The sequence below is a fragment of the Scomber scombrus genome, chromosome 15, assembly GCF_963691925.1.
Source record: "Scomber scombrus chromosome 15, fScoSco1.1, whole genome shotgun sequence".
Lineage (NCBI taxonomy): Eukaryota > Metazoa > Chordata > Actinopteri > Scombriformes > Scombridae > Scomber > Scomber scombrus.
The window spans coordinates 23,406,277-23,434,172 of record NC_084984.1 but is presented as its reverse complement, the minus strand read 5'-3'; the positions used below and the strand labels follow the sequence as shown (position 1 = coordinate 23,434,172).

The 27,896-nt window shown below is 39.3% G+C and overlaps 3 protein-coding genes across 4 annotated transcripts in view; 1 reads left to right on the top strand and 2 right to left on the bottom strand.

The window, feature by feature from the left end:
- Positions 1-10,292, bottom strand: part of cwc27 (CWC27 spliceosome associated cyclophilin) — a 36,627-nt gene extending 26,335 nt beyond the window's left edge. The window contains exons 1-10 of the mRNA XM_062434099.1: positions 10,100-10,292; positions 9,191-9,287; positions 8,687-8,799; positions 8,423-8,566; positions 8,205-8,300; positions 8,013-8,113; positions 7,461-7,530; positions 6,073-6,152; positions 5,913-5,946; positions 5,399-5,574 (exon numbers count right to left, since the gene is read on the bottom strand). Coding sequence (XP_062290083.1) covers positions 5,399-5,574; positions 5,913-5,946; positions 6,073-6,152; positions 7,461-7,530; positions 8,013-8,113; positions 8,205-8,300; positions 8,423-8,566; positions 8,687-8,799; positions 9,191-9,287; positions 10,100-10,141 — 953 coding nt within the window. The 5' untranslated portion in view covers positions 10,142-10,292. The remainder of the gene's footprint in view (positions 1-5,398; positions 5,575-5,912; positions 5,947-6,072; positions 6,153-7,460; positions 7,531-8,012; positions 8,114-8,204; positions 8,301-8,422; positions 8,567-8,686; positions 8,800-9,190; positions 9,288-10,099) is intronic.
- A 655-nt stretch (positions 10,293-10,947) lies between these two features.
- ppwd1 (peptidylprolyl isomerase domain and WD repeat containing 1) lies at positions 10,948-16,242 on the top strand. Its single transcript, XM_062434096.1, has 11 exons — positions 10,948-11,083; positions 11,196-11,298; positions 12,134-12,237; positions 12,342-12,462; positions 12,578-13,025; positions 13,108-13,298; positions 13,780-13,969; positions 14,055-14,236; positions 14,335-14,416; positions 14,543-14,725; positions 16,076-16,242. Exons 1-11 carry the CDS (start codon positions 10,948-10,950, stop codon positions 16,217-16,219), a joined length of 1,884 nt encoding a protein of 627 aa, XP_062290080.1. The 3' UTR covers positions 16,220-16,242.
- Positions 16,243-18,073: 1,831 nt separating this feature from the next.
- Positions 18,074-26,885, bottom strand: trim23 (tripartite motif containing 23). Of its 2 annotated transcripts, XM_062434097.1 has the most exons (11): positions 26,759-26,885; positions 24,109-24,271; positions 22,217-22,338; positions 21,848-22,126; positions 21,576-21,758; positions 21,251-21,466; positions 19,536-19,670; positions 19,314-19,443; positions 19,097-19,207; positions 18,407-18,531; positions 18,074-18,268 (listed from the first exon to the last, which is right to left on the bottom strand). In XM_062434097.1, exons 1-11 carry the CDS (start codon positions 26,849-26,851, stop codon positions 18,089-18,091), a joined length of 1,737 nt encoding a protein of 578 aa, XP_062290081.1. In that variant the 5' UTR covers positions 26,852-26,885; the 3' UTR covers positions 18,074-18,088. The 2 variants fall into 2 exon arrangements, with proteins under 2 accessions (XP_062290081.1, XP_062290082.1); XM_062434098.1 differs by lacking the exons at positions 22,217-22,338; positions 24,109-24,271; positions 26,759-26,885 and having other exon boundaries at positions 21,848-21,931; positions 22,003-22,110.
- Between the last annotated feature and the right edge of the window lie 1,011 nt (positions 26,886-27,896).

Below are 27,896 nucleotides of genomic sequence, written 5' to 3'. Positions count from 1 at the left end.
AGTGATTTTATTGGTATCTGTAATTATCCTTATTAATATTGTGATTTTTAAACGGTTTCAAACACTCAAACCTTGACCACACACACACACACACACACACACACACACACACACACACACACACACAAGACACTTTAGCCACACTTATTTTCTTATTCATTTCATGACTCTACAGTAAAGTGAGTTCATGTGGATGATGTGATAATCAAGGTGCTATCAAACACCTCTGTTTTTTTTAAAAGCACTCCATAAAAGTAATTCCACCTGTATAATTAATGTCTGCTGCCATGCGCCTCGTACACAACGTTTTAACAAGTGATATAAACAACAGGAAGTGCAGTTCTGTCATTATCCTCGGCCTGCAGTATAACTGAAAAGCGATTACCAGAGACAGCAGAGGGAGCCAGGCCCTGCTGGCAGAAGCAGCTCACACTGTGTCCCACAGCCATATGGAAGCGTTTTGCTTCCCCAGTCATGCCCCGTCGGGTTTAACAAAAGTGGCGACTACCACATACACTGCTTTTGGGACTTCATTCAGTAGTGTCTTTTATAAAGCAACACCCCCACCCTCCTCCTCCTCCTCCTCACTCCCTCCCTCCTCCTTCTCCTCCTTTCTTAAAGAGGCCTATTTCAAACACAAGCGAACCAGACTTGATCAATAGCAGCATTAAATAAGTGTCAAACTGTGAGCGTACAAGCTTAACAAGAATTACCAACAACATTAAACATCACCAAAAAAAAAAAAAAGGAGGATATATTTTGACAGATTCTCCTGATCGATTGTGACTTAAAGGTTTTTAAAGTCAAACATTTTCTCGGTGCAGGTACAGTACAACATTATTTGGCAAGTGCTCGTCGAATATGAACAAGTCCAAGCGTTTTGCAATCATGGAATACTGCAGTGGAATATCATCTGGCTGCTGGATAGCGGCGTAAGATAGTTTTGACCTGATGTAAAAACTATTTTGGTCTCAGGGAGACTCCTAATTTCAAGGTTGTCTCAGCAGCCTTGACTTTGAGAAGAAAAGACACAGTCAACATTATACATTTCCCCCCCCTGACTGAGGCCTGAGTGCACTGCAGACAGCAGAGCACCGTCCTTCACACACACATCACATACAGTACACGAGTGTAAAAAGGAATGAAACGAAAAAATCCTGCATCGGTAAAGTCAATCAGAGAGAAGTGAGTAAAAAGAAAAGGAGAAAAGAAGGCGGCTTTAACTTTAACATCCTCTCTCTCTCTTTTTCCCCCCAGGTGACTAGATAGCAGTTGGTGTTCCTCCTTGCTCACAGAGTAGCTGAAAGCCCAAAGCAAAGCAACGGTGGGAGAGCAGCGCTCACCCTGCAACAATGCCCCCTTTGTCCCAGACTAACACTGTACCTACCAGCCTGCTCTTTGATTCCCTGCCAAGACAAACCACTGTGTTGGGTTACAGTTCTTGTAGCAAAACAATCTGCGCTTGTGTTTAATATACTACAGTCTGCCTGCATTGGGCTGGCTGTCAGTCAGAGCGCACACACACACACACACACACACACACACACACAACTGACTGGGGGCCCCGCTCCTTATCCCCAGCTCCTTATCCCATTAGTGCTAATGAGAGAAGGGTATGTTGATTATGTGTGTTGAAGGGCTACCTGTTAGGAGGATATGGAGGAGAGATAACTGACCGGTTATGCAAACAGCACCTTCAAAAAGAGAGATGACGAGAGATAAATCGCTCTCTCTTTTGTCATCAGGTCATTTTCAGTGTAGCGTTCAGTATCCTGACTCGACCCGCTACGTCCAGACAACGCGTCATGTGTTGCGTTCAGGGCTTCTTTTTTTAACGTAAAAGTTCGGGCTGGAATATTTTAAAATGTTATTTTCTTTCTTTCTCTCTCAGACTCTCTGGCAATCGTCTGCGTCGACGTGTGTGTGACGGGACGCGGGAAGATAAACAGATCGTAGCCAATGCATTAGCATTAGCCTAGCGAGCTAGCTGTCAATAATGGATAAAATTAGGCAAAAACCTGCAGGAAAGGGGGAGCTTCTGAAAATCCCGAATGATTTCAGGGAAGGCTGCTGCTGCACAGTGGAAACATTTACCTTATTGTGATAATAGATAAAAAATCAATTGTGCAAAGTTCTGCTCAGTATTATAAATGTTCAGAAAGATGTTTATCAGCCGTGTTCATCTGGCAGATATTCAGAAAAGCTTCAAAGTTGATGTTTGAAGCAGGAGATAATGTATTATTATGAGATGCTGCAGTGTGTATACTGCTACTAAACCTACAGCTAATCTACAATAGAAAGTTGTAATAATATCCTGTTAATTAGCAGTTTTGTCTCATTTGTGTCTCATTAAATCAGTCGTACACACAACACTGTCCAACTTCTATCTGTGGACATGTTGCTATGGTAACTGTATGCGCAAAATACAGCAAAATGCCTTTTTATCAATTGCTATCACCGCTAACAATGGCTACAACTGGTTTTTCTGACTTTGTGAACTGGAACTCTTCAAACTCAGGTGTGACGTCATTCCCCAGCTCCAACTTCCAACTTCGGAGGTAAATGGGAGCACAACACTGTATGTTTTGTTCTGTATCGGTCTGTTGTCAGATTAGTTAGAGAAAGCGATGCCAAACTAACCATATAACTTTGTCTTTGAAGGAGAAATAATATTAGTAATAAAACAAACTATAGCTTCTGGTTTCTGGTCTGAAAGGCGCAGGTTCTGAGCCAGGTTCGGGTCTCAGTTTTAGGCCCAGTGCAGAACGCTTCGACTCTCACCTTCATTTCACTCACACCGTTGGCTCAGACACATGTGCTGTTTGCTTCTACTTCAGCAGCGCAGCAAGTAATTTGCGTTGCGTGCCAACATTCCTGTTTCACAGAGAAGGTCCACTGATGTGGGTCCAGTGTGAGCTACGACTGAGATACAGTATGTGTGTATATGTGTGTGTGTGTGTGTGTGTGTGTGTACATGTGAAAGTGAGTGGATGAGTGTAGAAACAGAGCTGGAGGATTTGTGGATGACAATGACACAAAGCTTCTACTTACAAGAACCGAGGAGATGCAGTGACATCATATTTATACTTATCTTTTACTATCAATAACTTTAAAACATTCACATTACACTTATGAAATAGTTTGACACCTAAACTGTTATTAAATGCTGATAACCTTTTGTGTAGTAGCAGGAAAATTCGATACGAGGACTTTTTTACATACTGTTAACTCATAATATCCTCTCATAATTAGTCTCTGCGCCAAACTTATAAACTATACATTTATTTGTAATCCTTAATTAAGCTTTCAGAGAGCAGAGAGAGTGTATTATTTGATGGTTTACACTTTTAGTTTATGGAAAAAAACATAATGACACCTCAGATGTGATTTAAAACAAAAGAGTATAACAGCCATCATGATTTCAATGAATGTCATTGAATGTAGTGACATTTCTTAATAGTGATTTTTAAACTTTTTTTAATAAATACAGGCCAAATTCAGTCCTGAGCAGACTCTCCTGTATGTACAAAAATGTGTATCAGCTGCACTAGAATTTAAATATTACCATTTTTTTGTACATTCTTGTGTCACTTTAGGAATTTAGGTCATAAATAATCGTGTTTAGACTGCTCTCAAAATGTAAAAGTGGGTTGACCTGAACAGTATGTGCAGGTTAAAGGGGCACTCCACCAATTTTACACATGAAGTTCAGTTTACTCGTCAGGTGAAGGACTGCTCAGCATGTGAAGAACAGTTGTGTAATGTCTTCTGTAACTCAGGAGGAGCTTTGTGAAGAGAAACTAACCCTCAAAGATGCAAACTGAGTCACATTATTGGAATTGTGGGAGGTAAAAGTCAGGATATCTGATTTGATCTTTATCTTTCTTTTCTAAATGTCTGTCTCTTGTGAGTCTTGCATTAACGTGACAGCACACACATATGCTGCTGATAACTTTTGGGGACTTATGTTTGACAGGAGGACTAAAAACGTCTTCATACATGCCTCAACATTTATATTTTTGTGTTTATCTGATACGCAGAAATGTCTCTTGATATTCTAAGTAAACATATGACTGATATAGACAATATTTTAACCACAAATCATGGCTGTTGTGATCTGAATGGGCTCAGTTTTTCAACATGTTCCTATCAAGCCACTAAACTTGTGTCACCAAGATTATTTGCTCTGTCACCATTTTTTAAAAACTAGCTAAATGTGCTACATCTGTGTGACACACATGTTTTGAATAACACTTTCCGGTAATTTTGAGGGTAGAAAATATACATAAATTTGTACGTGAGGCTGCTTTGACAATTCAACCACAACCTCATCAGAGAAAAACAGCAAACAAAAACTGTTTGGGTGGGATTTTTGTGCTGCAGGAAAACAGTAATTAAGAAATGTTAATGATTGTTTTTAGTGTGTCTGGGCTCTCGGGTGGGGGGGACTGTACATCATATTAATACTTGTAATCTCTTCTGGGTTTGTCATTGTGCTTTTGAAACTCACAATAGAGTTGAAATAATCAAGCAATAAACAGAAAATGAACTGGTGGCAACTATTTTGATAATTCTTAATAAAAAAAGTCATTTTTTAGGCATAAATGATGAATATTTACTAGTTCTAAGCACTCAAATGTGATGATCTGCTGCTTTTCTTTGTCATATATGATAGAAAATTAAATATGTTGGGCTTTTGGACAGTTAGTTGGTCACATAAAAGACTTTTAGACTAAATGATTCATCAATTAAGCGAGAAAATAAGCAGCAGATTAATTGACAATGTAAATAATCATTAGCTGCAGCTTTGACTCAGTGCTGGAAATACTAAAAGTCTTCTTTCTTTGGGCTCAGTAAATGTACTTTGTGCCTGTCAGAAAAATAAAGTTTGGAGGGTCTGTTCATCTCATTGTATTAATAAAACAGGAGAGGGTTTATTTAAAGTGCTTCGTCTCTGTAGTGTGCAGATCAACAGCGCCCCCACCAGGATGTAACGCCACATTACAAGTGTAGCATCGACTTTATATGACACTGCTGAAGCTGTTAGTGACAAAAATCAACGAGCAGGTGGACTGTTATGTATTAAACAAACCTGCCATCTGTTGGATAGAGTTCATATTTCAATGTCAAGCAAGAAAGAGTCTTAGAAGGACTCTGATTGGCCGTCAGACTCGGTTATATTATCATTGTGACAACACAAATATTCCTCTTGTACATAATGTTACTTTTTAAAATGTATTTCCAATTGTTTTTATTACTTATGTACTTACTATTTATTGTTCTTTATTGTTTTTATTGATGCTTTTTCTATTTTTTACTATCCACTTTGCTGCTTTAACACTGTCATTTTCCCCATTGTGTGACTAATAAAGGAATCTCTCATCTTATGCTGTCGTACCTGCGGCTTTTCTTCTTCCCTCGCTCCTCCTCGTCACCCTCTGTCGCTCTGTCTGTGCCTTTTTCCTTCTTCAGCTTTTTACTGACCAGCTCCCTCATCTTCTCCCTCTGATCGGAGTCGTACTCTTCATCTGCGTCGGCGTCACTATCGACGTCGCCGTCGGCCTCGTCGTCTGACTGGAAGAAGAAAAACATCGGAAAATGTACAATCAGAGACAATCAGCGACTCTGTGGAGATTTATGTGAGAGAAGAAGAGATGAAAGTGCAGTTATTAAACTACATCTTCAAATCTTCAGTGTCATTTTCTTCTGTATTTGAATAAATAAAAAAGCTAAATGCTGGTCCTCCTCAACAACAACAGAAAGGATAAAGATACATTTCTTAAAATTCCCTTAAAAAAATGATAAAAACCTGTAAATCCCAAAAAAGGAAATACAAAAAAAGAAGGAACAGTTAGCAGCATGGTGCATTAAAGTGCATTTGGAAAGATGGTGCATGTCTCAGTCTGACTTACCTCATCTCCATCTCCAGGTTTCCCTTTCTTTTTCCTTTTAAGATGGAAGGAATACGAGTTAATGTTGGAAAAAAGGACAAATCAAGCATAATGAATATAGTGTGAAATCTGCACTTATTATATAATTACGAATGAACTTAGTTGTGTGTGTGTAACGTACTTATCGACTGCTGGAACAGAGCTCAGTCTGGGGTCGTCTTTAAGAAGATCGTGACTGCTTTTGCTTTTTCCCTTCAGCGTCTGAAAGAAACATACAGATTTTACAGCTTCTTAACATTTCTGACATCCATTTTCTCTTCTTTAAATTAGATTAAAGGGTAAAGTCTAGACATGCTCTCTGTGAAACGTGCCTTAAGATCACTTTTGCTGTGATTTGTTGCTATATTTTTAAAAAACTTAACTGAACTGAATTGAATTTTTAATAGAAAATCATATAAAATCCATTTAGCACATATGTTTTATTAACCCACACACACTGACACTGTATACGCTGTATTTATGGTACAAGCATATACAGTGTAAAATGCAGCTGTTGCATGTTTATAACTTTTCATCCTGCAGACAAATGTTCAGACTCGCAGTTGTAACCCGTCTCTATATATATATATATGACATCTTATGACTTAGTGGAAAAATGATGAGGCCATGCCAGAATATCATCTAACCTTTATAACAACTAAATAAAGCCTGTCTCGCTTTGATTGACTTTTAATGCCAAATCCAAAAAAAAACACTCCACATCTGATTAAATAATTTAAACAAGAAAGATCTAGTTTTTATTTAGATGTTTCATGTCGTAAAAATACATTTATGAAGACGTTATGTAGTAGATGCTCAAATCCAGGATTAAAAAAAGCAGATGCTGGACCAAATAACTAAATCTTTAACAGCAGGAAAACGTGCGCATATTATAGCTCACAATGCAGGTATAATTTAAAGAGATATAAAGCGTGACATTTTGAGCCTTCTTCTATTCTTCAGACTAAAACAAAAATGTACAGTTGCCATCTTAAATAGATAAAGACCCAAGTCCCACTCTGTATTATAAATGCCGACTATACAATTTCGTTTAATTCTGTAGAGCAGGAGGCTCGAAACGTCACTCTTGATATCCCATTAAATCATAATTACCATAGTCTAATTTGTGCCACCAGTTTCATAGTGAGCTAAACATATCTGTAATAAAGCACAAAATTGTTAAGAGTACAATTTTATTTATGTTTAATAGATATAACCTCTTAATTTTGTTCTCAGAGTGCACCAGAATGATGCATTTGACTTAAAAATGTGACCCCAGACCTCCCTAGCGGGTTGGACTGAGGTCCAACCACCACAGTCTCTCAATGTTCTGTGGGAAATACTGACCTGCATTGGGAGCTATAGTGTGCAGACTTTTTTCTGCTGTAAAAATGAATTTAAACATGAAGCTTCTCTTGGTTTTTACCGGTTTAGACTGTAAAGATATCTTTTTGATCTATTTTGAATCCATGGTTGTGAGGCTGAACAGCAAGGGAGGTCAGTTGACAGACTGGTTTTGAACTTCAGTACCTGGCTGACTTGAGTCACCATCTCTTCTTCTTCTTCAGCTTCCTCTCCAAATGATAACAGACTGAAGTTCCTACAAAGAAAAAAACATTGGCACTAAAACAACAATGCTAAAAATAAATTCAGGCTTGTGCCAAAGGCTGCTAAGAGAGGTTGTTGATGGTTATAACGTTTCTGAGATCCACATACACTTAATTAAGGAAATTGAACAGTGTTTCTCCAAAAATGAAAGAAAGGACTGGGTTAATACGGATAGTGTGCGTCACCTGTCTGACAATAATATATGAGAATTAGAAAGATTAGAAAAATATCCAAATGGTGAAATACAACAATAGATAAAAAGTACTATTAAGGACATAATGTCCCTTCATCAATAAATACTGTATCTAATCAGTGGTCAAAAAATACAACATATGGATACACGCTAGAAATAAGACACTCGGCCACTTATACATAATAACACAGACTCCAAAAAAAGTTAGAAAAACTAAATTAAGCAGTAAAAGGTGAAGAAGAAGAAGAATTAACACAAGAGATAATCAGTCACACACTTACTTTGTGGCTTTCGACTGTGATTTCTTTCCCTCCTCTTTATTATCCTTTTTCGCCTTTTTTGTTTCACGAGGTATGATGTCGTCAAAGGGAGAATGCAGCACCTAAAAGAGACATATATATTTCAAATACTGAACGCTTAAAAGTTGACAAGTGAGTGAAAAAAGGAAGAAATAATAATAATAAAGAAAATACCTCAGCAGTTTTTATCTTGTGGGGGTTCAGAGGTCTTTCATCTTCACAATCGACTTCTGCTAATCTGAGTATATTATAAACTGTGTCTCCTGTGACCTATTTGGGTAAAAAGAAGCACAAATGATCAAATTTAGTACTCTGGGAGGTATTCACACAGTCGGATATCAGATCAGACACAGAAAATATTAAGATAAGACTCTACAGTTGTTCAGGTTCACCTTTCCAAATATGGTGTGCTTATTGTTGAGCTCATCCGCGCGTCCCAAAGTGAAGAAAAATTGACTGCCATTATCGTGCGGTCCGGCGTTTGCCATGGCAACCAAACCTCTCCGATTGAAGCGCAATCTGGAGTGAAATTCATCCTACAGGAGGAAGTGAAGAAAGAAACAAGATGATTTTAATGTCAGATACTTTCTCTTATGTTAGTTTGAACGTTTATTATTTAAAATGATAAAACTAAAGAAGAAGAGAAGCGGTCGGACCTTGAATGGTCGGCCGTAGATGGAGTCTCCACCTTCTCCTGTTCCTGTGGGATCTCCACCCTGAACAATGAATTCAGGCACCACTCTGTGGAAAATTGTGCCATCGTAGTAACCTAAAGGACAGAAAAATACAAGACAATAAGACAGGAAATGCTTTAATCTACAGGCCTGTGATTTCTGTATAATGCTCTAATCATTTTATAAGACATTATCCAATAAAAATGTGTAAATTGGGAGTAATTATAGAGAGAATAGAAACAGAATTCAATTGTCATACTTTATTGATGTATGTTAAATGTGCAGTTTGTCTGTATGGAAGCAATGAAGTCAACATATATGGAGAATAAGTTTTCCAATATAATTTATTGAGGTTTAATTTGAGCTTTTCTTGAAATATAAAACTATAATTCTCAATATATAAGCAGAAATGTTGTTTTTAAGTAGGTTTGTTTTTTAAGATGTGTTTTAGGAAAAAATTTCAACAAGAAGTGATTTTATATTTACCTTCCATGCACAGCTGCACAAAGTTCCTACATGCTTTTGGAGCCTCCTTGGACCACAGCTCAATGTCAATGTCTCCAGCTGTGGTCTTCAACAGGACCTAAGAAAGAATCATGGAAATTTTACTATCAAGTGGATATCTGACACATTTACTGTCTTTTTTAGCATCAAATCCCCTCTTAGTGTTTCCCTGTTGAGCTTTGGTGGAAGTATAGTAACAAAAAGAGGGACTTTGGCACTAAAAATACTGTATCGTTGAAACATAGAAGATGAAGATTTGACTCATTTGGACGGCTGAAGCTTCATATTCGCTTCAGATCAACTTTTAAATACATTTTATTTGCACAAAAGGAGGACTTTGGATTTTGTCCTCCCTCACTTACATATATATTATGAAGGGATCTTCTAATGGTCAGTATGAACAGGAGGAATGATTACAGCAAGAAAGTATGACTATTTTAGTGATGGGTTTAATACACGTTCTGTAATGAATTATCTCAAAGTAAAGTCTAATCAGATGTGGGACCCTGGGACAAAATCTTCACAAATGATGGTCTGTGGTCTAATTTTTGTCAATTTACGGTTCATTAATGTGAAAATTAAAGATGATTATAGAAAGAAGAAACTGTTTTAGTGTTCATTTGAGCTCCTGACTAGGACGGATTGGAAAACTGTGATCATATCCCTTAAAAGTTTCAGTAAATTTGGTGCATTTGAAACTTTAACTACAATCCTGTACAACTGTAACAATATCACATTTGCTGCAAGTGTCCAGTCAGACGTGTCGAGGTAGTTAGACAAGATTTAATGTTATAACCTATAAACGTAACGTTGTTTAATTGAAAGCTTTTGTTGGAAATGTGCATAAAAACGAAAATGTGTCAGTTAAACATTGCAAAAAGTCGCACTCACCTTTCCATTTGATGGTGGCTCTTGAATGTAAATATTACTCATTCTGCCGCCGAGGTTGTGTGTATTTCTTCAGAGAAAGGCAGTAGTGGTTTTCACACTATTCTGACACTTACAGCCCTTAAAAATGATAAATATATATATATATAACAGTAGATAATGTTTGTTATCTTATGACAAATTTCATACTTTTCTGTCTGCAGCCATGTTGATGCTGCATGAGCACATTGTTTACTTCCGACTACGCTGGGGGGTTCCCAATAAAACAATGATTAGTTTTCGTATGTATTCGGACATTATTACCCACAATAACTAATTTGTTGTAAAATTAGTTTTAGTAAATATTTTCTTTCATATGAGTTTCAACTTAAAAGTGTGATAATGAAATAGTTATATCTAAATCAAAATAGTGGACTCTCCTAAAGTTGATTTTTGGTTTGACCCAAGTGTTCCAATATAACCAACCGTCAGAAACCAACTGTTATGTTTCTGTTTCTTCCACTACGGATAACACAGAGTAAATAATCCGATTTTATGTTTTAAATCACATACAAACGTTAGTAAAAAACACAATTTAAATAAAAGTATCTAATGTCATAATGTAGAGACGTATATTTGCACTACAGATGGAAAAAAGGACACATTTAAGTGGTGAAAATTGTTTATTAGCGAGTCAACGGCCCAGTTTTTGCCGTAAATACATTAGATATCGATATTAAAGTCTCAAAAAAATACGAACAATAAAGGAGTTGGGTTTATATTGTTTCTGATAACCAAAAAAAGGGGGGAAAGAAAAGCTCATTTCCAGGCGCTGACCGGAAATACCGAAGACCAAGACGGACAAGAAAAAAATGGCGGCGGCTGAAAACAATGTGGAGCTGAAGCGAAAAGCTGAAGATGAGCAGCCTGCAGATGGAAGCCAAGAAGAAGAGGAAGAATGGGTCGGACCTATGCCAAGCGAGGCTACAACGACCAAGAAAAGGAAAGGTTGTTGTTTGATGTCCATTAGCCATATATTCATTAATGTATGACTCTTCCGGCTAAAACAATGCTAACTAATGCTAACCAGAAACTTTCCCCTTTTGTTATGCTTCTTTAGTTTTGGAGTTTGAACGTGTTTACCTGGACAACCTCCCATCAGCTGCTATGTATGAACGGAGCTACATGCACAGAGATGTTATTACACAGCTAGTTTGTTCCAAGTAAGTGAAGTGATAACAAAGTATGATGTTAACTCTCTGCTGGACAGCTGAAGGGGTCATGATGGGACCATAATGTTTAAAAATCTGTCTTAAAACAACAATTTGGTGCCCAAATTAATATCCTGTTCATACTGACCATTAGAAGATCATTCCATTATGCACTTACAATGTATTAAAATGTTTATACGGAACTTCAGCCGTCCAAATGAGTCAAATCCAGTTGATATATTTTAATGTTAGTGTTTTTAGTGCCAAAGTCCCTCTTTTTGTTACTATACTTCCACCACAGCTCAACAGGGAAACACTAACAGGGAATTTGATGCTAAAAGACTGTAAATGTGTCAGATATCCACTTGATATGACTAACTCAGACTGCTGAAGCCTATTATAAGCTTCACATCTACTTTTAAATGACTGTGTGGACACACTGTGGAAAACCTCCTACACTGTTCATATGGACACCTGTTTGTTGATTTAAGACCCAATGGAAAAAACTGTGAACCTGTCCTATTAAAGGTACTTTTCTAGTGTGAATATAACGTTTGTTTTTTTGGAGAAAATGTCCACATCTACTCAAAATGTTAATATTTTCTGGTTTCTTTAGTCTTCTATGACAATAAACTAAATATCTTTAGGTTGTGAACTGTTGGTTGAGCAAAACAAGACATTTGATGATGTCTGTTAGCTTCAGATAAACTTTGAAATACATCTTCTAATCTTCTAATGGTCAGTATGAACAGGAGGAATGATTACAGCAGGAAAAACAGCTTTAATGTTCATTCTTCTTTTACCTTCGGGCTTTGTTTCTAATGAAAGTAATTATTTCTCTTTTCAGGACGGACTTCATTATCACGGCCAGTCAGGATGGACATGTCAAGTTTTGGAAGAAGAAGGAGGATCAGGGAATAGAGTTTGTCAAACACTTTCGATGTCACCTGAGTATGTATCAAATTGATCTCTTAGATCACTTATTAATATATAGAATTATTTATATTACATGGTACACTGACTTAGTATTGACATTGTTTTTGTATTTTCTGCAGGTGTGATAGAAAGCATTGCAGTGAGCGCTGAAGGAGCCCTTCTCTGTTCTGTTGGGGACGATCAGGCCATGAAAGTATTTGATGTTGTCAACTTTGACATGATCAACATGCTGAAGTTGGGGTGAGTCTAAATTATAGAGTTGTAGTTAAAATTAATAGAAACGTTGGAACAGATTTGCAGCGACAAATCTTTCATACTCTAACATGATTTTGTGTTTTCTTTCTTCTCTGCGTAGCTTTCATCCAGGTCAGAGCGAGTGGATCTACAACCCCGGCGATGCCATCTCCACTGTGGCCTGCTCAGAAAAATCTACAGGCAAGATCTTCGTTTATGACGGGCGAGGGAGCAACGAGCCCTTCCACGTCTTCGACAAGATGCACTCCTCGCCGCTGTCCCAAATCCGCCTTAATCCCAAATTCAGAGTCATCGTCTCGGCCGACAAAGCGGGAATGCTTGAATACTGGACCGGCCTCCCGAGTGAATTCAAGTTCCCCAGACAGGTGCAATGGGAATATAAAACAGACACAGACTTGTATGAATTTGCGAAACACAAAACTTATCCCACCAGTCTGACGTTTTCATCTGACGGGAAGAAAATGGCGACCATCGCCACCGACAGGAAAGTCAGGATCTTCCGCTTCTTAACAGGAAAACTGATGAGGGTGTTTGATGAATCATTAACAGTAAGTTCTCACACATACTGCGGTCTGGATCTTTACTGATGTAGTTAATTCACCTGCTCATCACACCGGCTTCATGTTCCAGATGTTCACAGAGCTGCAGCAGATGAGGCAGCAGCTGCCCGACATGGAGTTTGGGAGGCGGATGGCCGTGGAGAGAGAACTGGAGAAGGTGGACGGCATCCGTTTGACTAACATCATCTTTGACGAGACCGGACATTTTGTCCTGTATGGGACCATGCTGGGAATCAAAGTCATCAATGTGGAGACCAACAGGTATGTGAATGTGTAGAAAGGCTGTGTGCTTCAGGGTTTTTACCAGATACAGGGCTGATACTGCTATTAGGGGATGAGTCAGCAATTCAGGGGCAGGTTATATTAAAAAATGAAAGAAAAATAGTTTATAGTCATTTCAAACGGACACAGTTGAAGGTAGGATGAAAAGCTGGCTGTTGTAGAAAAGAGCAAGATGCAATAGCTGTTTAAAATATGTGGATAAAAACTCATAACATATTTTCAGACAGTCTCTCCTGGAATTCAGAGTCTTGCACTCAGTATTTCACACAAAAGATGACAGAAATATTTGTATAACAAACAAAAAAGAGAAGGCCAAACCCTGCTCTGCATAGTTGGTAGTCGCTGTGTGAAGTGGGTGTAAATGTTGAAATTGTTGGACACATTACATTTGAGCTGTTGTATTCTTCAGCGTAGCACTGAAAGTCCCAGAGTTACATTTTTTCTGTCTCTTCTTTCCCAGATGTGTGCGGATCCTCGGGAAGCTGGAGAACATCCGTGTGGTGCAGCTGGGTCTCTTCCAGGGGATCGCGAAGGCCATGCAGGTGGCCCCCACCGTAGAGATGAAAGCGTCTGACAACCCCGCCTTACAGAACCAGGAGGCGGACCCCACCATATTCTGCACCGCCTTCAAGAAGAACCGCTTCTACATGGTGAGACGAGCTGACGTTCGGTCCGAGATGACGTTTCTACTTTTCTTCTATTTTCTGTATTAATCCTTTTTTTTTCTCACCGTAGTTCTCCAAGCGGGAACCGGAGGATACGAAGAACGCAGACTCGGACAGAGATATCTTTAACGAGAAGCCTTCGAAGGAGGAGGTGATGGCCGCCACGCAGGCTGAGGGCCCCAAGAGAGTGTCTGACAGCGCCATCATCCACACCACTATGGGAGACATCCACATCAAGCTCTTCCCTGTAGAGTAAGTTTCCAAACACGTACACCTCGGCTTTGATCAGAAGCACAGTTTAAACTTTCCAACTTATTGACCTAACTCTTTTTCTCTCTTTTTGTTTTTAGATGCCCAAAAACGGTGGAGAACTTCTGCGTTCACAGCAGGAACGGATACTACAACAGCCACATATTCCACAGAGTCATTAAGGTATTATTTTTTATTTTTTATGAATTTAAAATGAGTATAATATACTGATGATATGATTTTTTTTTAGTACATTCAGACAGTAAGTAATTGGATATCTGTTTTAACCTTTGTGTCCTTTGTGTTCAGGGTTTTATGATTCAGACCGGAGACCCTACCGGTACGGGCATGGGAGGCGAGAGCATCTGGGGAGGAGAGTTTGAGGACGAGTTTCACGCCACGCTGAGACACGATCGTCCGTACACGCTCAGTATGGCGAACGGCGGCCCCGGCACCAACGGCTCGCAGTTCTTTATGACTGTTGTTCCCACTGTAAGTTGTTTAATCAGGTTTTCATTTCAGACACTTTATTAATTTGCTGGTAATTTTACAAGCTGCTCTCATGTTTAAATAAGAAAACCTGCTGACATCTGTAACATTGCTGCAGTCTGAAGCTAATCATGTAAAGGCTACAACAGCAGCACAAAGTTAAAGCTGCAGTAATCAGTATTTTTATTTAGGAGTTTGGTGCACTCACTGATCTCATAGTGTCATTTACAGCCACAACAGGCTGCTGTTTTCACCTAAAACGTTAACGTGATTAACTGACTGTATGCTACCTCTCCAAAGCCAAACAGTACGCAGACAAATAAAGTATCTATCTGGTGAACATAGTAGAGCATTTAGCAGCTAGAGTTAGATATTTCCCTCAGGAGTTGGTAGAGAACAAGAAATAGAGCTAAAAAGAGTGAATATTAGACTTAAATTCATCAGGTGGACAGAAACAAGACTCTAAATGAATCATAATGTGATACATAAGCTGTTGTTTGCTGACACTGCAATATATGAACTGAAAAGATGACGTCAGTGTTGAGTTTACAGCTCGTTTCTGCCCCCATGTGGCCAGAAAAATAGTTCATGCAGTTTTAAATGCACAGAAATTGAATAGACCACCCACCTGTTCTGATTTATTAACACTTTATATAATATATTAGTCACATAATTATGCCCCCAAAAGCTTTTAAATAAACCATGAAACACAGTGAAAAGTCCAAATTGAAGTTGATTACAACTGAAGTCTTAAACATTAAGGTTTTTTTAAAAACTAACAAACTAACATTTTGTCATTTTTAACAGCAGTATACTAATTGGGTTGCAGATTTTTGGACTAAATTGATTATGAAATATACACATGGAAACCAATTACATCCTTTAAAATGCAAAATAAGTTTTAAAACCTATCACTAGTGTAGCCTGTTAGAGATCTGAGAGCACTTCCTTCTTAATTTTTAACTCAATCCTCCCTCTCAAGCACCAGCGGCTGACACTCACTTCTCCAGTAGTGTCACCACCAACTTGTTTCACAGATGATTGTCATAATTTGTAAACTCATTTGCAATTCCCCCAGTCCTCTTAAATGCTCACTCATGGTTCATGCGTATAGTTTCTGTTTTTAAATGTAACAAAATAACAAAGGGAAGCTGTGTATGATGCAAGTCGTAGCTTGAATGTTGCAAATCTGGTGAAACAGGAAAAACAGCTTGTTTCACATCACACATCTCAGCAGGTCTGTATTTAATGGGCCTGTTATGTCTCAATGCCAACAAAAAAATACATTACTTATGCTTTAAACTTCTCTTTACTTGTGGGTTTAATCATTCCTGTGCTGTTTCTTCCCTCCAGCCTTGGCTCGACAACAAGCACACTGTATTTGGAAGGTGTGCTAAAGGCATGGAGGTGGTCCAGAGGATCTCCAACGTCAAAGTCAACCCCAAGACCGACAAACCGTACGAAGACATCAGCATCATCAACATCACCATAAAGTGATCTTTTTATGTCTTTTATCATGTCCTTGTACAGCCTTGATTGATTTTTTTTTTTACCAGAAACTATTAAAGAAAGATGTCAGTGTAATTGATTTTTTAAGAATGATTTGTTGAAGGAAAAATGAGACAAATAAGGTCAATTAGTTTATTTTACAGCATCACATTATGAATAATTTACAAAAAGCCATTATCAAGTCCACTGGTAACAAAGGTTTCGAGGAGCGTTTTGTGCTTCTACGTTTTCAAAAAACAGATGGAAATGTTCTCAAACTACACAGAAAGGCTTTTTTTTTTTTTCACACGTGCATTTTCTTTTCTTTTAGTTTTTTTAATTTGTATTTTATAGTTTTTATACATAGATACAAGTTGTAAACATTACATAGCAATGAATAAAGATTAAATCAAACTCAAAAACGATGGTTCCTTGATATAACAAGACGAGTGTCGGTGTTTAGGTTTTTAATGTTTCACTAAGGTTTTCACATTACGGTTATTTTTTAACTGAAGGCTTGTGGATATAACAGAAAGGTTTGCACCAACTCATGAGCACTCCAGACAAGATAAACAGGACTTTGTGATTTTTTTTTACAAGGTTTTTTTTCCTTCTTCCTTTTTTTGTTGCAGTGAGGTTAATAATAATAATACTACTAAGAAACAGCAGATCAGTTCATTTGCTTTCCAAATGAAACCTGGTAGTGAGGCAGCAGCAGCAGACGAGGGCGTTTGACGAAATTTCTGCGTGCGAAACACTCCACCCAAAAAAAAAACACTAAACAAAAAAACGGAGGCAGAATCGGTGCATTTCCATTTAAAAAAAAAAAAAAGTTAGTCACGACAGCCTCGTATCAAAGGTAACGTCCACGTTCCCGCTCATAAATAAATTCAGTAAACACTTCTTTTTTTTGTTTGTTTGTTCTGTAACAGAAAAAAAACATACTACATTAAAAAAAAACTTTTACACCAGTGCGCCATTTCAAGACCAGCTGTGGCATTAAATAAGTTGTTAAACATAAAAAATAAAAACACACACATCATTTTTTTTGTTTTTTTTAAAGACTGAGTCTACACAAGCTGTGCTGCGGGAGGAGTTGGCTTGGTCTATTGCTTTTATATTATATTAGATGTCAAGGCAAATTGATCTGAAACTGAGCCTCTAGCCTTCCTTTTTATAACCTTATCATCTCACTTCACCTGTAAATATACTGAGCTTTAAATTAAAAAAACAACAAAAAAGAGGAAATTATAAGTTATATGTGAGCCTACTGAATCAACAGAGGGTGCGTTAAATGATGCTATTATTATTATTACAATACAGACTACCTCGCATTCAGTTAAGATTACGGACACACATGGTGGAGGAGGCGGTGGTTATGATGAGTAACGTGAGAGATAGAAAGAAAGAGCACAAAGAGATTTGTTTTTTAACTTAATTGGAGCTAAATCAACTAGCTACAAAAGGTGTCAGATAAAGCGCTAGTCTCCTGTGAGAGTTAAAAACAAAGAGACGCTAAAGTAAGCCGTGTGTTAGACTGTTTTGCTGCCTTAAAAGACACAAAAAAAGCAGGAAGGGTGTTTTATATTTTAGTTTCCCACTCGAGTGCAGCTAGAGAGAGAGAGAGAAAGTATTTACACCTTTGTTTCTTCGCTTCGCCAACTATGGTGCACAAAAAGAAGGAAAGATGAGGAGGAGGAGGAAGAGGAAGGTCGGCTGAACGTTGACGTTTGGAAGTCGTGTCAAGAGCAGATGAACAGAGGAGAGGGGTCAGCCACTAGAGAGAGAAGGGAGGAGAGAGAGTCAGTGTGAACCAGAATAGCGACGGTGTAGCAGCAACAGGAGGAGGAAGAGAAGGAGGAAGGTGGTGGAGACGTTTTAGGCTACGTCCAGGACGCCGGCTGCCACCAGCTGTCTGGAGAGCCAGTCCAGCCCCTCGTGGAGGCCCATGCCGCTGCGGGCATCGCAGCCCTGAATGTGCCAACTCCTCCCGCAGCACAGCTTGTGTAGACTCAGCAGCTCCGTCATCTCCTCCACGGACACGACACCGGGAACGTCCTGCACAGGGAAGGGAAAACACTTACAGATTAATGCTCGTCTGTTTATGTTTTACAAGAAACCTATCTGCTTAAAAAAAATGACAAAAAATATTATTCGAGTATGAATCATGGCAGTTATACGATATTACTTCAGTACCTGTTTGTTTGCAAAGATGAGCAACAAGGCGTCTCTCAGCTCCTTCTCCGTCAGTAGTTTTGCCAGCTCGCTGTGCGCCTCCATCAGTCGGTCCCTGTGGCAGCTGTCAATCACAAACACCACCGCTGCACGAGCACAGGCAGAGAGCAGAGGGTCAGATTTAGTCATAATAGCAGTGTGGCTTATAATGGATGATAATGTCAGGTATTAAAAACCACCACTTTGGTCCAGACTGAAATTTGAAAGCTCAAAGCAACACAAGCTGTTCTCACTAAGTTACAGCGGGTCTATAATGAAGGTATCACTCACTGAAATGTGTTAATGTGTCAAAGTCAGTAAAGTTTTGGAGGTTAATATCTGACAATGCACTTTCATATTGCTGCAGTTATTAAAAGCACATTTTTCCAGCTGAATACAGATGCTGTTAGATTTTTGTGCTTTGTAAGCTCAGTAATTCTTTCTCATGCAGGGGGAAGACACACTCATACTAGACTACATGCAACTTATCTCACCAGCAAGATCAAGATAACAATGTGTTTTGTCTTCTGCTCTTTTATAAAACAGACTTTTCAAGCCCAACAAAACATCACAAGTCAGCAGGAATCTTTTTCTATGCTAAAATGCTGCACAGTGTTTCAAATATAAAGTCTAGACAATATAAAACAATACATGCAAATCTCAGACTTTCACCTTGAGTGTTCAGATAATAGTGTTTCCAGAGAGGTCTGAGCTTATGTTTTCCGCCCACGTCCCAGATAGTGAATTTCAAGTTCTTATATTCAACCGTCTCCACGTTGAAACCTTGAAAAATAGAAGAAAAATAATAGTTTGAAAGTCAGATTCATACTGAATATATTTGTTTTCTTGTGGGTGAAAATCTCATTCCGTCAGCGATAAGTTAACGTACCGATAGTTGGGATCGGCTGCATGAACTCATCTTGCTTCAGCTTAAAGAGGATGGTTGTTTTTCCAGCTCCGTCGAGCCCGAGAGTCACGACTCGGATCTCCATCTTTGGACCGATGTGCACGCGATTATCCTGAGAGACACATTTTCAACAGGATTGTTTTACGTCATGGAACAAATGAATGTAAATCTCTGGGGTGTGATTATAAGAGGGTCGGCGTGTACCTTAGTGAAGGTGACGGGGATGCCGGCATCCAGCTGAATGTGATCCGCCAGCTCTGTGAACTGGTGCTGCTGCTTCTGAAGCGTCTCCAGCAAACAGTTGATCTCCTGCTTTGCCAACACGACTCTGCAGTCATCCTGCAACAGAAAAAACACAGTTAAACCACAGTTATAACATACCATAACATCTACAGGACAGTTTTCAATAAGATACAGTGGAGCCCAGTTATAGTATGATGACAAAAAACTCATAATCCAGATTTTGGAATGTTATGTGAATTTATTTATGAATTTTTTCTTTTGTTTTGTATTTAACTTTTAATTTTTTGATGTTCTCATTTATTTCACTTTGCATTGTTACTGTGTATTATCTCTTATAGGTGAGTCGCAGTGGGTTTCTACCTCACCAGCACGTGTTTTATTTTTATTTTACTATTTTTCTCTGACTTTTATTTCAAGAATGTGCAAATAAACCAATAAATATCCCCACTAGACATGTTTAAGACTTTACTCTGCTATGAATGGTTTTTCCATTAAAAAAAGACCTAGTCAGAAATTCTTAACTACACCAACAACATTTACCTCGTTAAAAATACAGAATCTATTTAAATGCAAATATTTTATCTCTAAAGTTTAACTGCTGGGTAAAAGATGTCTTCTACTTCACTGTAAAGTCTATTCTCAGTATTTGAACACACTTGTTTAAGTTGACTATTGGACCAGGATTGGCTCCAATCTTTATTTATATGGCACCAAATCACAAAAAAGTAATCTTAAGGCACTTTTCACATAGAGCAGGTTTAGACCGTACCCTTTAAATTTAAATTAGAGAGACCAAACACAACAGTGGCAAGAAAAAACTCCCTTTTAACGGGAACAATACATTTTTTTTAACCCTTTCATGCATGAATTATGATAACCTCAGTCAGGATTTTATTCCCAACTGTTGTTATTTCTCTTTAGGCATGAAAAAAATCTAATTTTCATCAAATTACATTACATTATAATAACATAAATTGATTTAAAACCACAGAAGTTACTGCAGATGGAGTGGTAGTATATGAGATGATGTACTAATGTCCACTGTGGTGGCTGAAGTGCAAATACGCCATCAAACTCCATCCATGCATACATAAGAAAACAGCTTTTGAATAGCTATCCACTGTAGTGCCTGCTATGTGTGAAAGGGTTAAACAACCTTTTAGTTTACAAGTTTAAGAGGTACACTTGAAAGCATCACAAAGTTTAATATGCTTTGCAGCACAAAGCGATGTAGATTTCTGAGTTTACAAGGTGCACCTGAATGCACCATGACGTCCCTCATTTTTACAGCCTGTCAACGCTTTAAAATAACGACGTAGATGCACAATCAATCTTTATGTGTTCATGTTTTTAAGAAGAAATAGTGCGACCGTGCCTCTCAAGTGTGGATGGCATATTGTGACTGCAGGGTAAAAGCTCAGAGGGGCCGGTTTGTGTGCAGAGAACAAGTTGGTGCAGGTGTGTATGCTTCTGTTTGGGAGTATATCACAAAGAGAGAAAGAGAGAGAGCAGGGTGCACAGCTCTAAAAATAGAAAATCTGAGGAGAAAACACATTTTTGGGTCATATTTCTAGGGTGAACACATTAAATACTCAAATCCTTACTTATATATAATACTTTAAATGAGTCTGTGGTATCTATCTTGGACACAGCTAGTGTTTGTCACATCTGCTTACCTGTTGAAGCGTCTTCTCACAGTGCAGACATGCGGTGGAGACCTGAGACAGCAGGATGGTCATGTCCTCCTGCTGCTGCCTCAGCCAGATCAGCCTCTCCCTGACGTGAGCGTCCACCACGCTCAGCGCCATCTCCTCCTGCCGACATAGCGTCTCGTGGAGGTCAGCGAAGTAAGCTCGGACACAGGAGCGAGCGCTCTCCGCCGTGCCGGGAACCTTGACCAAGAGAGAGGGCACGAAGAGAGAAGATGTTAAAACCAAAAGGAAAAAGCACAATCGCTCGTGTTTTAGATGAGAAGAAGTGTTATAATATGTTAAATCGTACATGTTCAGTGTGTGCCATGCCTACTCCGTCCTCCACGATCTGCTCTCCTCCTTCGATTTGCTGCACAATTCCCACCAGCTTCCTCGAGTACTCTGACACTTCGTCTGTGAAGGTGCGGATGCAGTGAGCCATGTCCAGAATGGATGCACGGATCTGATTAGCTTCGGTCTCAAGAACTGCGTGCTGAGAGAGGAAGTTGGGGAAAACATGAGCATATCTGTTTTATTCTCTACGTAGATATGAGTGACTTCTAACTTATTTTTTTGAGCTACCTTATGTCCCTGGTGCTTGCCGTACTCCTTACACACACAACACATGAGAGGGCCGGACTGACAGGGCTCCTCCAGGCAGACGAACTCGATGGCGTGGACCTGGTGCTGCGGGCACAGCGTCTTCTCGTGAGGCTTGTCGGCCAACGGCACCCGACGGTGTTTGGCCAGCGTGCGGGTGGAGTGGGTGAGCTGGGAGCACTCGGCACACAGGTGGGTGGCACACACAGTGCAGTACACGGAGGCCGTGTGGCTCTCGTCCTCATCGCAGCGAATTATACACTAGTTGAAAAGAAGGAAGTATGAGTAAAGAGTGCAGGGAGAGGGAGAATAATAAAATCCTTTTTTTTTTTATAAGGACAGTCGCCTTACTTCTCCCATTCCTTTCAGGGCATCCTCCGACATTCCTGACTGGTTGGACGCTCCATTCTGGAGTCGCTCCAAAAGTTCAAGCAAAGCAAAGTTCTTCTTTAGGCCCCAAACTCCAGAGTCTCCTAAACAAGAGTTGAAATAAAAAAGACTTTAAGAACAATCAATATCTTTCCAACATGGTCTCATTAAACCAGTGTTAAATTAATAACACATTAAGCTTCTGCCTCGTAAGGATCGACAGTGAAATTCTCTCATTCAGAGCAGAATTGATCCAGTTTCATGCTTCAGTTAATGATGATAAATCTTTCAGCTCCTGAAGCAGAAAAGCACTTTTGCTTCAAGTGGCTTTAACATTTAAATAAGCCAGGATCATCTACTGCAGGTGTCTTTAAATCAACTTTGGTTTGGTTGTTCATGTTTTCATGAGGAGCTGCAATTTCTGCTTTCCTGCTTTTGCCATAAATCCAAAGAAAGAGAGACACAATGTTCCCTGGATGTTCTTTCTAAGAGTTTTTGTGCCTCGCTAAGTTGACCTGAGAGATCTGAGGTGATGACAAGTGAGTGAAAGATGCACTACGTAAACTCTTCATCATAGATAGACACATGTCAGACTGTAGTTCTCTGGAGTCCTTGAGCCTAAAAATAAACGTCGTCATGGTGACATATGCCTGTATATCTGCTGCATCACTGTCACCCACATAGCTTGTTTGATTTATACTTTATAAAACTTGTCAAAATCGGACTAGACTGAATTGGGTTAAAAATAACCCAATTCATAAAAAAAGACGTCTGAAAATGCCAAAAATTCAAAAACATACAAATATTAACTTTAGTCTTTGCTTTATTCAGATTAGATTTTGGATCATATTTTTTGTTAGTTATTTGTTTAGCATATTTAGGTTTGCATAAGTTAGTATTTTGCTTTATTTTTTGTTAATTGGTTAACACTGCGGACACTTGAGGTTATTTGAGTAGTTAGGCACTTTGAGGACCAGCATGCACCTGGGCGGGTCTATGGCAGCCATGGTTTTTCTTTGTTCTTTTGTTTGTTTTATTATTTTTGCAATAAATCCCAACAAAAACACAACACTAGAATAGACATTCAACTTCTTTTGCCTGCGTTTGACCACATCCTCCATGGTGCATCAGTGGCCTTTTCATTATGTTTTTGGTGTAAAGTTTAATTTGTTTTTTTCTGGACAAATGGCCACTACAATCAGTCATTTAGATATGATTACAAAGTGGAGGGGAAACTAATAATAGAACAGCTAGAACAATCTGGTAAGTTCAGAAAATTACACCATTTTACTGTAATGCCGCCTTTAAAACCTTTAAAACCAGGAAAAGACACTTACTGTATGCCATGTCACGATATTACAATATCTAGTCTCATATCACAATATTGATATAATATATAATTTGGACTGGCAACCAGTTTTGCCTCTGATAAAATTCAAGATTCTACTCCTCACCTTCAAATCTCTCCATAACCTGGCTCCCGTATAGCTCAGTGAACTCCTGACTCCCTAATCTCTCCCTCTCTGTCTCTCAGTTCCTCCGACCGCAACCTCCTGCAACACGCCAAACTATCCACCTTAGGAGGGGCCGGTCTTTCACCGCCATGGCCCCCAAACTCTGCAATTCTCTTCCTCAATCCCTCCTCGACTGCCTTTTTTCTTTTCCACATTTAAGTCTGACTTTAAAATGTTTCTTTTCAATGAACATTTCTCTTCTCTTTTGACCTGTTTTGTTGATTTTGTTCTTATATTGTGTTTTTTTTCTGTAAAGCATCCTTGGGTTTGTGAAAGGCGCTATATAAACGTAACTTATCATTATTAATATTGATATATAACCCAGCCTTATACTGTAGTGACAGAAACCTCCTCGCTCACCCAGCTCAGTGACCTGTCTGTCGAACGGGCAGCGGACCGCTCGTCCATGTAGGGGCAACCGGGTAAGACAGTCATGGCACACCGTGTGACCGCAGAGCAGAAGACGCGGGACTTTATCTCCTTGGAGAGAGAAGACGTCCTCGCACACGCCGCACTCCAGTACCTGTGAATGAAAGTACAACAACATGATGAGCTGCTGGACAACCTCTCTCTCTCTGTCTGTGTGTGTGTGTGTGTGTAGAGAGAGAAATGTGGAGTCAGAGTGAAGGATTATTTAATAGCTTGCATCAATTTCACAATTTCTGGTCTGCAGAGTCTCAGAGAGTCATCGTATATATCTCTCAGCGTGAGATAATCAGCTTTACTTGTACAGTTTGCTGTGAGGGAATTCACTAATATCTCGGCTATTATAACGGGTCAAACACCTTAGCTTTCACATTTTTTCAACCAGTCACTGCAGCTCTGCCTGTTTCAAAATCCTCCACCACAGTCCCTGTCCTCAAAAAGCAGAGGATTACAGAGTGCGGCGACTGCAGGCTCGTCACTCTGACCCCTGTGGCAGTGAAAGGTTTTTTTGAGAGGCTCATCCTGTCCCACCTGAAATAAAATCGCTGACCTCCAGCTGGACCCCATGCAGTGTGCATACTGGGCTAACAGGTCTGTGGATGACACAGGCATCAAGCATCTGGGCAGCCGGCGAGCTTGCGTCAGGATCCTGTTGGTTGACTTCAGCTCTACATTTAACACGATTGTGTCAGAGCTCCTCCACATCAAGCTCTCCCAGCTGACTGTGCCTGAGCCTCTTTGTCTGTGGATCGCTAACTTCCTGACGGACAGGGAGCAGGGTGATACTGGGAAAGCCCCCTCCTAAAACACCACAGGGCTGCATGCCTTCCCCCCTCCTCCTCCTCCTCCTCCTCCTCCTCTACTGTCTGTACACGAGTGACTGCACCTCCACAGGCTCCTCTGCAAAAGCTCCTCAAGCTCACAGATGACACAACGGTCAGTGGTCTGATCTAGGGCAGAGGGGGGACAGGAAGTAGCACGGCTAACATCCTGCTGGCGCTGTAACAGCCTGGAGCTAAACACCAACAAGACAACAGAGTTCATAATAGACTTCAGGAGAGCACACGCACCCCCCTCTCCCTCTCCCTGAGTCACAACTATGAAGTCATTTAACTTTCTTGGTATCATTATCTCCAAGCAACTTCAATGGGACATCGAAGCTGTGTAACAGGGCTGGGTATCATTTAAATAAATTAAAATACACTTAAAGTGATACCGACACCAACTGACTACTTCATTCGATACACATGGCATTCAATTGAAGAACGCTTGTGTTGATTGGCTGTGAGTAAGTCCACAAAAATAGTCATATTTTCGAGCTCTGGGTGCAAAAAGGATTGAATGCAGGTATCGTTGGACGGGAGACGTTTCTAGTACCGATACCCAGCCTTAGTGTACAATCAAGAAGGCCCAACAGAAGAGATTCTCCCTGAGGCAGGCAGTGTTGATCCAGAGTCCATCCTCACATCATCCATCGTTGTTTGGTACAATGCAGCATAAAAAAAAGGGACATTTACAGGCTTCACATCATCCGCTCAGCTGAGAAGATCATCAGCTGTAAAACCCCCTCCTCCAAATCAATCAGCTGCACTCCTTCAGGGGCAGAAGTGTGCAAGCAAGATCATCTCCGACCCCCTCCCAACCTGGACTCAAGACTCTGTCAACAACTTCTCCCCTCAGGAAAGAGATGGAGATCCAGCTTCTTACCTGTTCTGTTATCACACTGGACTTTTACATCTCACATCCCCAATTTAATCCCTGCACTGGTCACTTTTTATATATATAATTAAACTGGACTTGCATTCAACCTCCACTGTTGCATAATTTTAATTATTTCTTGCACATGTTTATTGTCACTTTCACACATTGCATACATTTAATTTCTTTGTCCATATTTGCTTTGCACAGTCAATATTATAATTCAATTCTGTGTATAGATTTTAAATGTTTAATTTAATTTAAATACTACATTGGCAATGTCATTATTAATTGCCACTTTACTTTTATTTGACACATTGTTTTGTATGCTGCATGCTGATAAAAACAGATTGTGATTCTGACCTTGACTGTCAGTATTTCAGATGGTAAACACTGCTTAGTTTCTGCTGCTCATTGTGATCCTTTAGGCTAATAATATATCTGTTTATCAGTATTTTGGAGGAGTGCATGCAAAGTGCGCAGCGACTTTAGTAAATGATCATGTATATAAAGCGATGAGGCTGCAGACAGTGAAGCTAAATGGCATCTTGCAGCCTGAACTAGCGACAGTGAACCATCAGGCGCTGCTGCAGGCAAAACACCAGCAGTGCGTGTTTTTAATGCATACATTTCGCACAGAGGATAAACAAATAAGCATGCATAATAATCTACTTATTTTTTTTACAACATAACTATCATCGGATTTTTATGCCTGTGTTTGCCAGCTGACGCCAACGCAGCAGCTTTCACCCCCAGAAAACCAAGAGCCACGAAGGCGAAGCCAAAGCTGTCCATTTTTGCGTGTGTGAAAAACTAAAAAACAAGCCACATCGCCAGGAGGAGAAGCTAGATGTTTGTTTGTTTTTTTCAGAGATATTATAACAACCTTAACCGTGTTTCCGCTGGCCCCTCTCCCGTGTCGGATGCAGGGCTCCATCGTCGCTACGGCTCCCTGCTTGTTTATTCCTGCTGCGGCCATTCTCAGACGACAGCGGAGCCGAGGTCACTGCGCAGGCGCAAGAGAGAGAGAGAAATCCCCCCTCACACACTTCCTATTTCGCTTTTTTTAAACGTCGTAGTAGCAAAACAATAACAACACCGCTTTTTCGTCTTTTTTGTTAACTTAATAAGCTGAATTTAATTATCGTGGTATAATTATAAGTTTCTAAATGCGATACTCGTTTTATTACATAATTTAAAGGCGTCGCTTCTCACATTAGCAAGAACATCGCGATTTCAATTACTTCCTTCTCTACAGCGCATGCGCAGTGTCACAAAAAAGAAAAGATAAAAGAAAATTCTACCTATCCAACTTTGTACATAAACAATCAAACAAAACAAAACATCTTATCTTATAAGTAATAATTTCAGTTGTATCTCATATTTCTGTATATGCATGTATATAGATATGTAATATATGTTTATATGTATATTTATATATGTGTATGTGTATATACATAATTGATATATTAATATATTAACGTGTGTGTATAGGGTGGATTAGGATAATGTGGGACACTTTTTGCAATTCTGACTTGTTTACCATATTTACATATGATTCGAATACATTATATCAACTCTTAATATCATTATGAAATCCCTGAGATGTTTCCTTGTTAAATCAGAAGACAGTTTTGGGATATTGTACTGAAAAGGATGATGGAACATATATTAATATTCCTTGTGTCAAAGAATTGGTAGATTTTGTAATCTGGGACACTGTTTTTTAGGCTTAAAAATACTTTTATTTACACAAAGTAGCCGTATCTTTTTTTCTCTCATAAATTTGTGAGTTTTTTTCTCATAAATAAATCATTCAACAATGTCCAGTTGTTGAATGTGTTTGAGGAAAAGTGGAAGGAAACCAGAGAACTAGGGTAAACCCGCCACCAGTGACAACACACAAACTCAGAGAGGCCCAGGAGCAGGACTCCATGGTGTAACCTTCACCTTCTAGCTGCGAGGAAACACTTGACCACTGAGGCGACCCTGAGAGCTCAAATTGAGGCAGGACTGAAACTTTT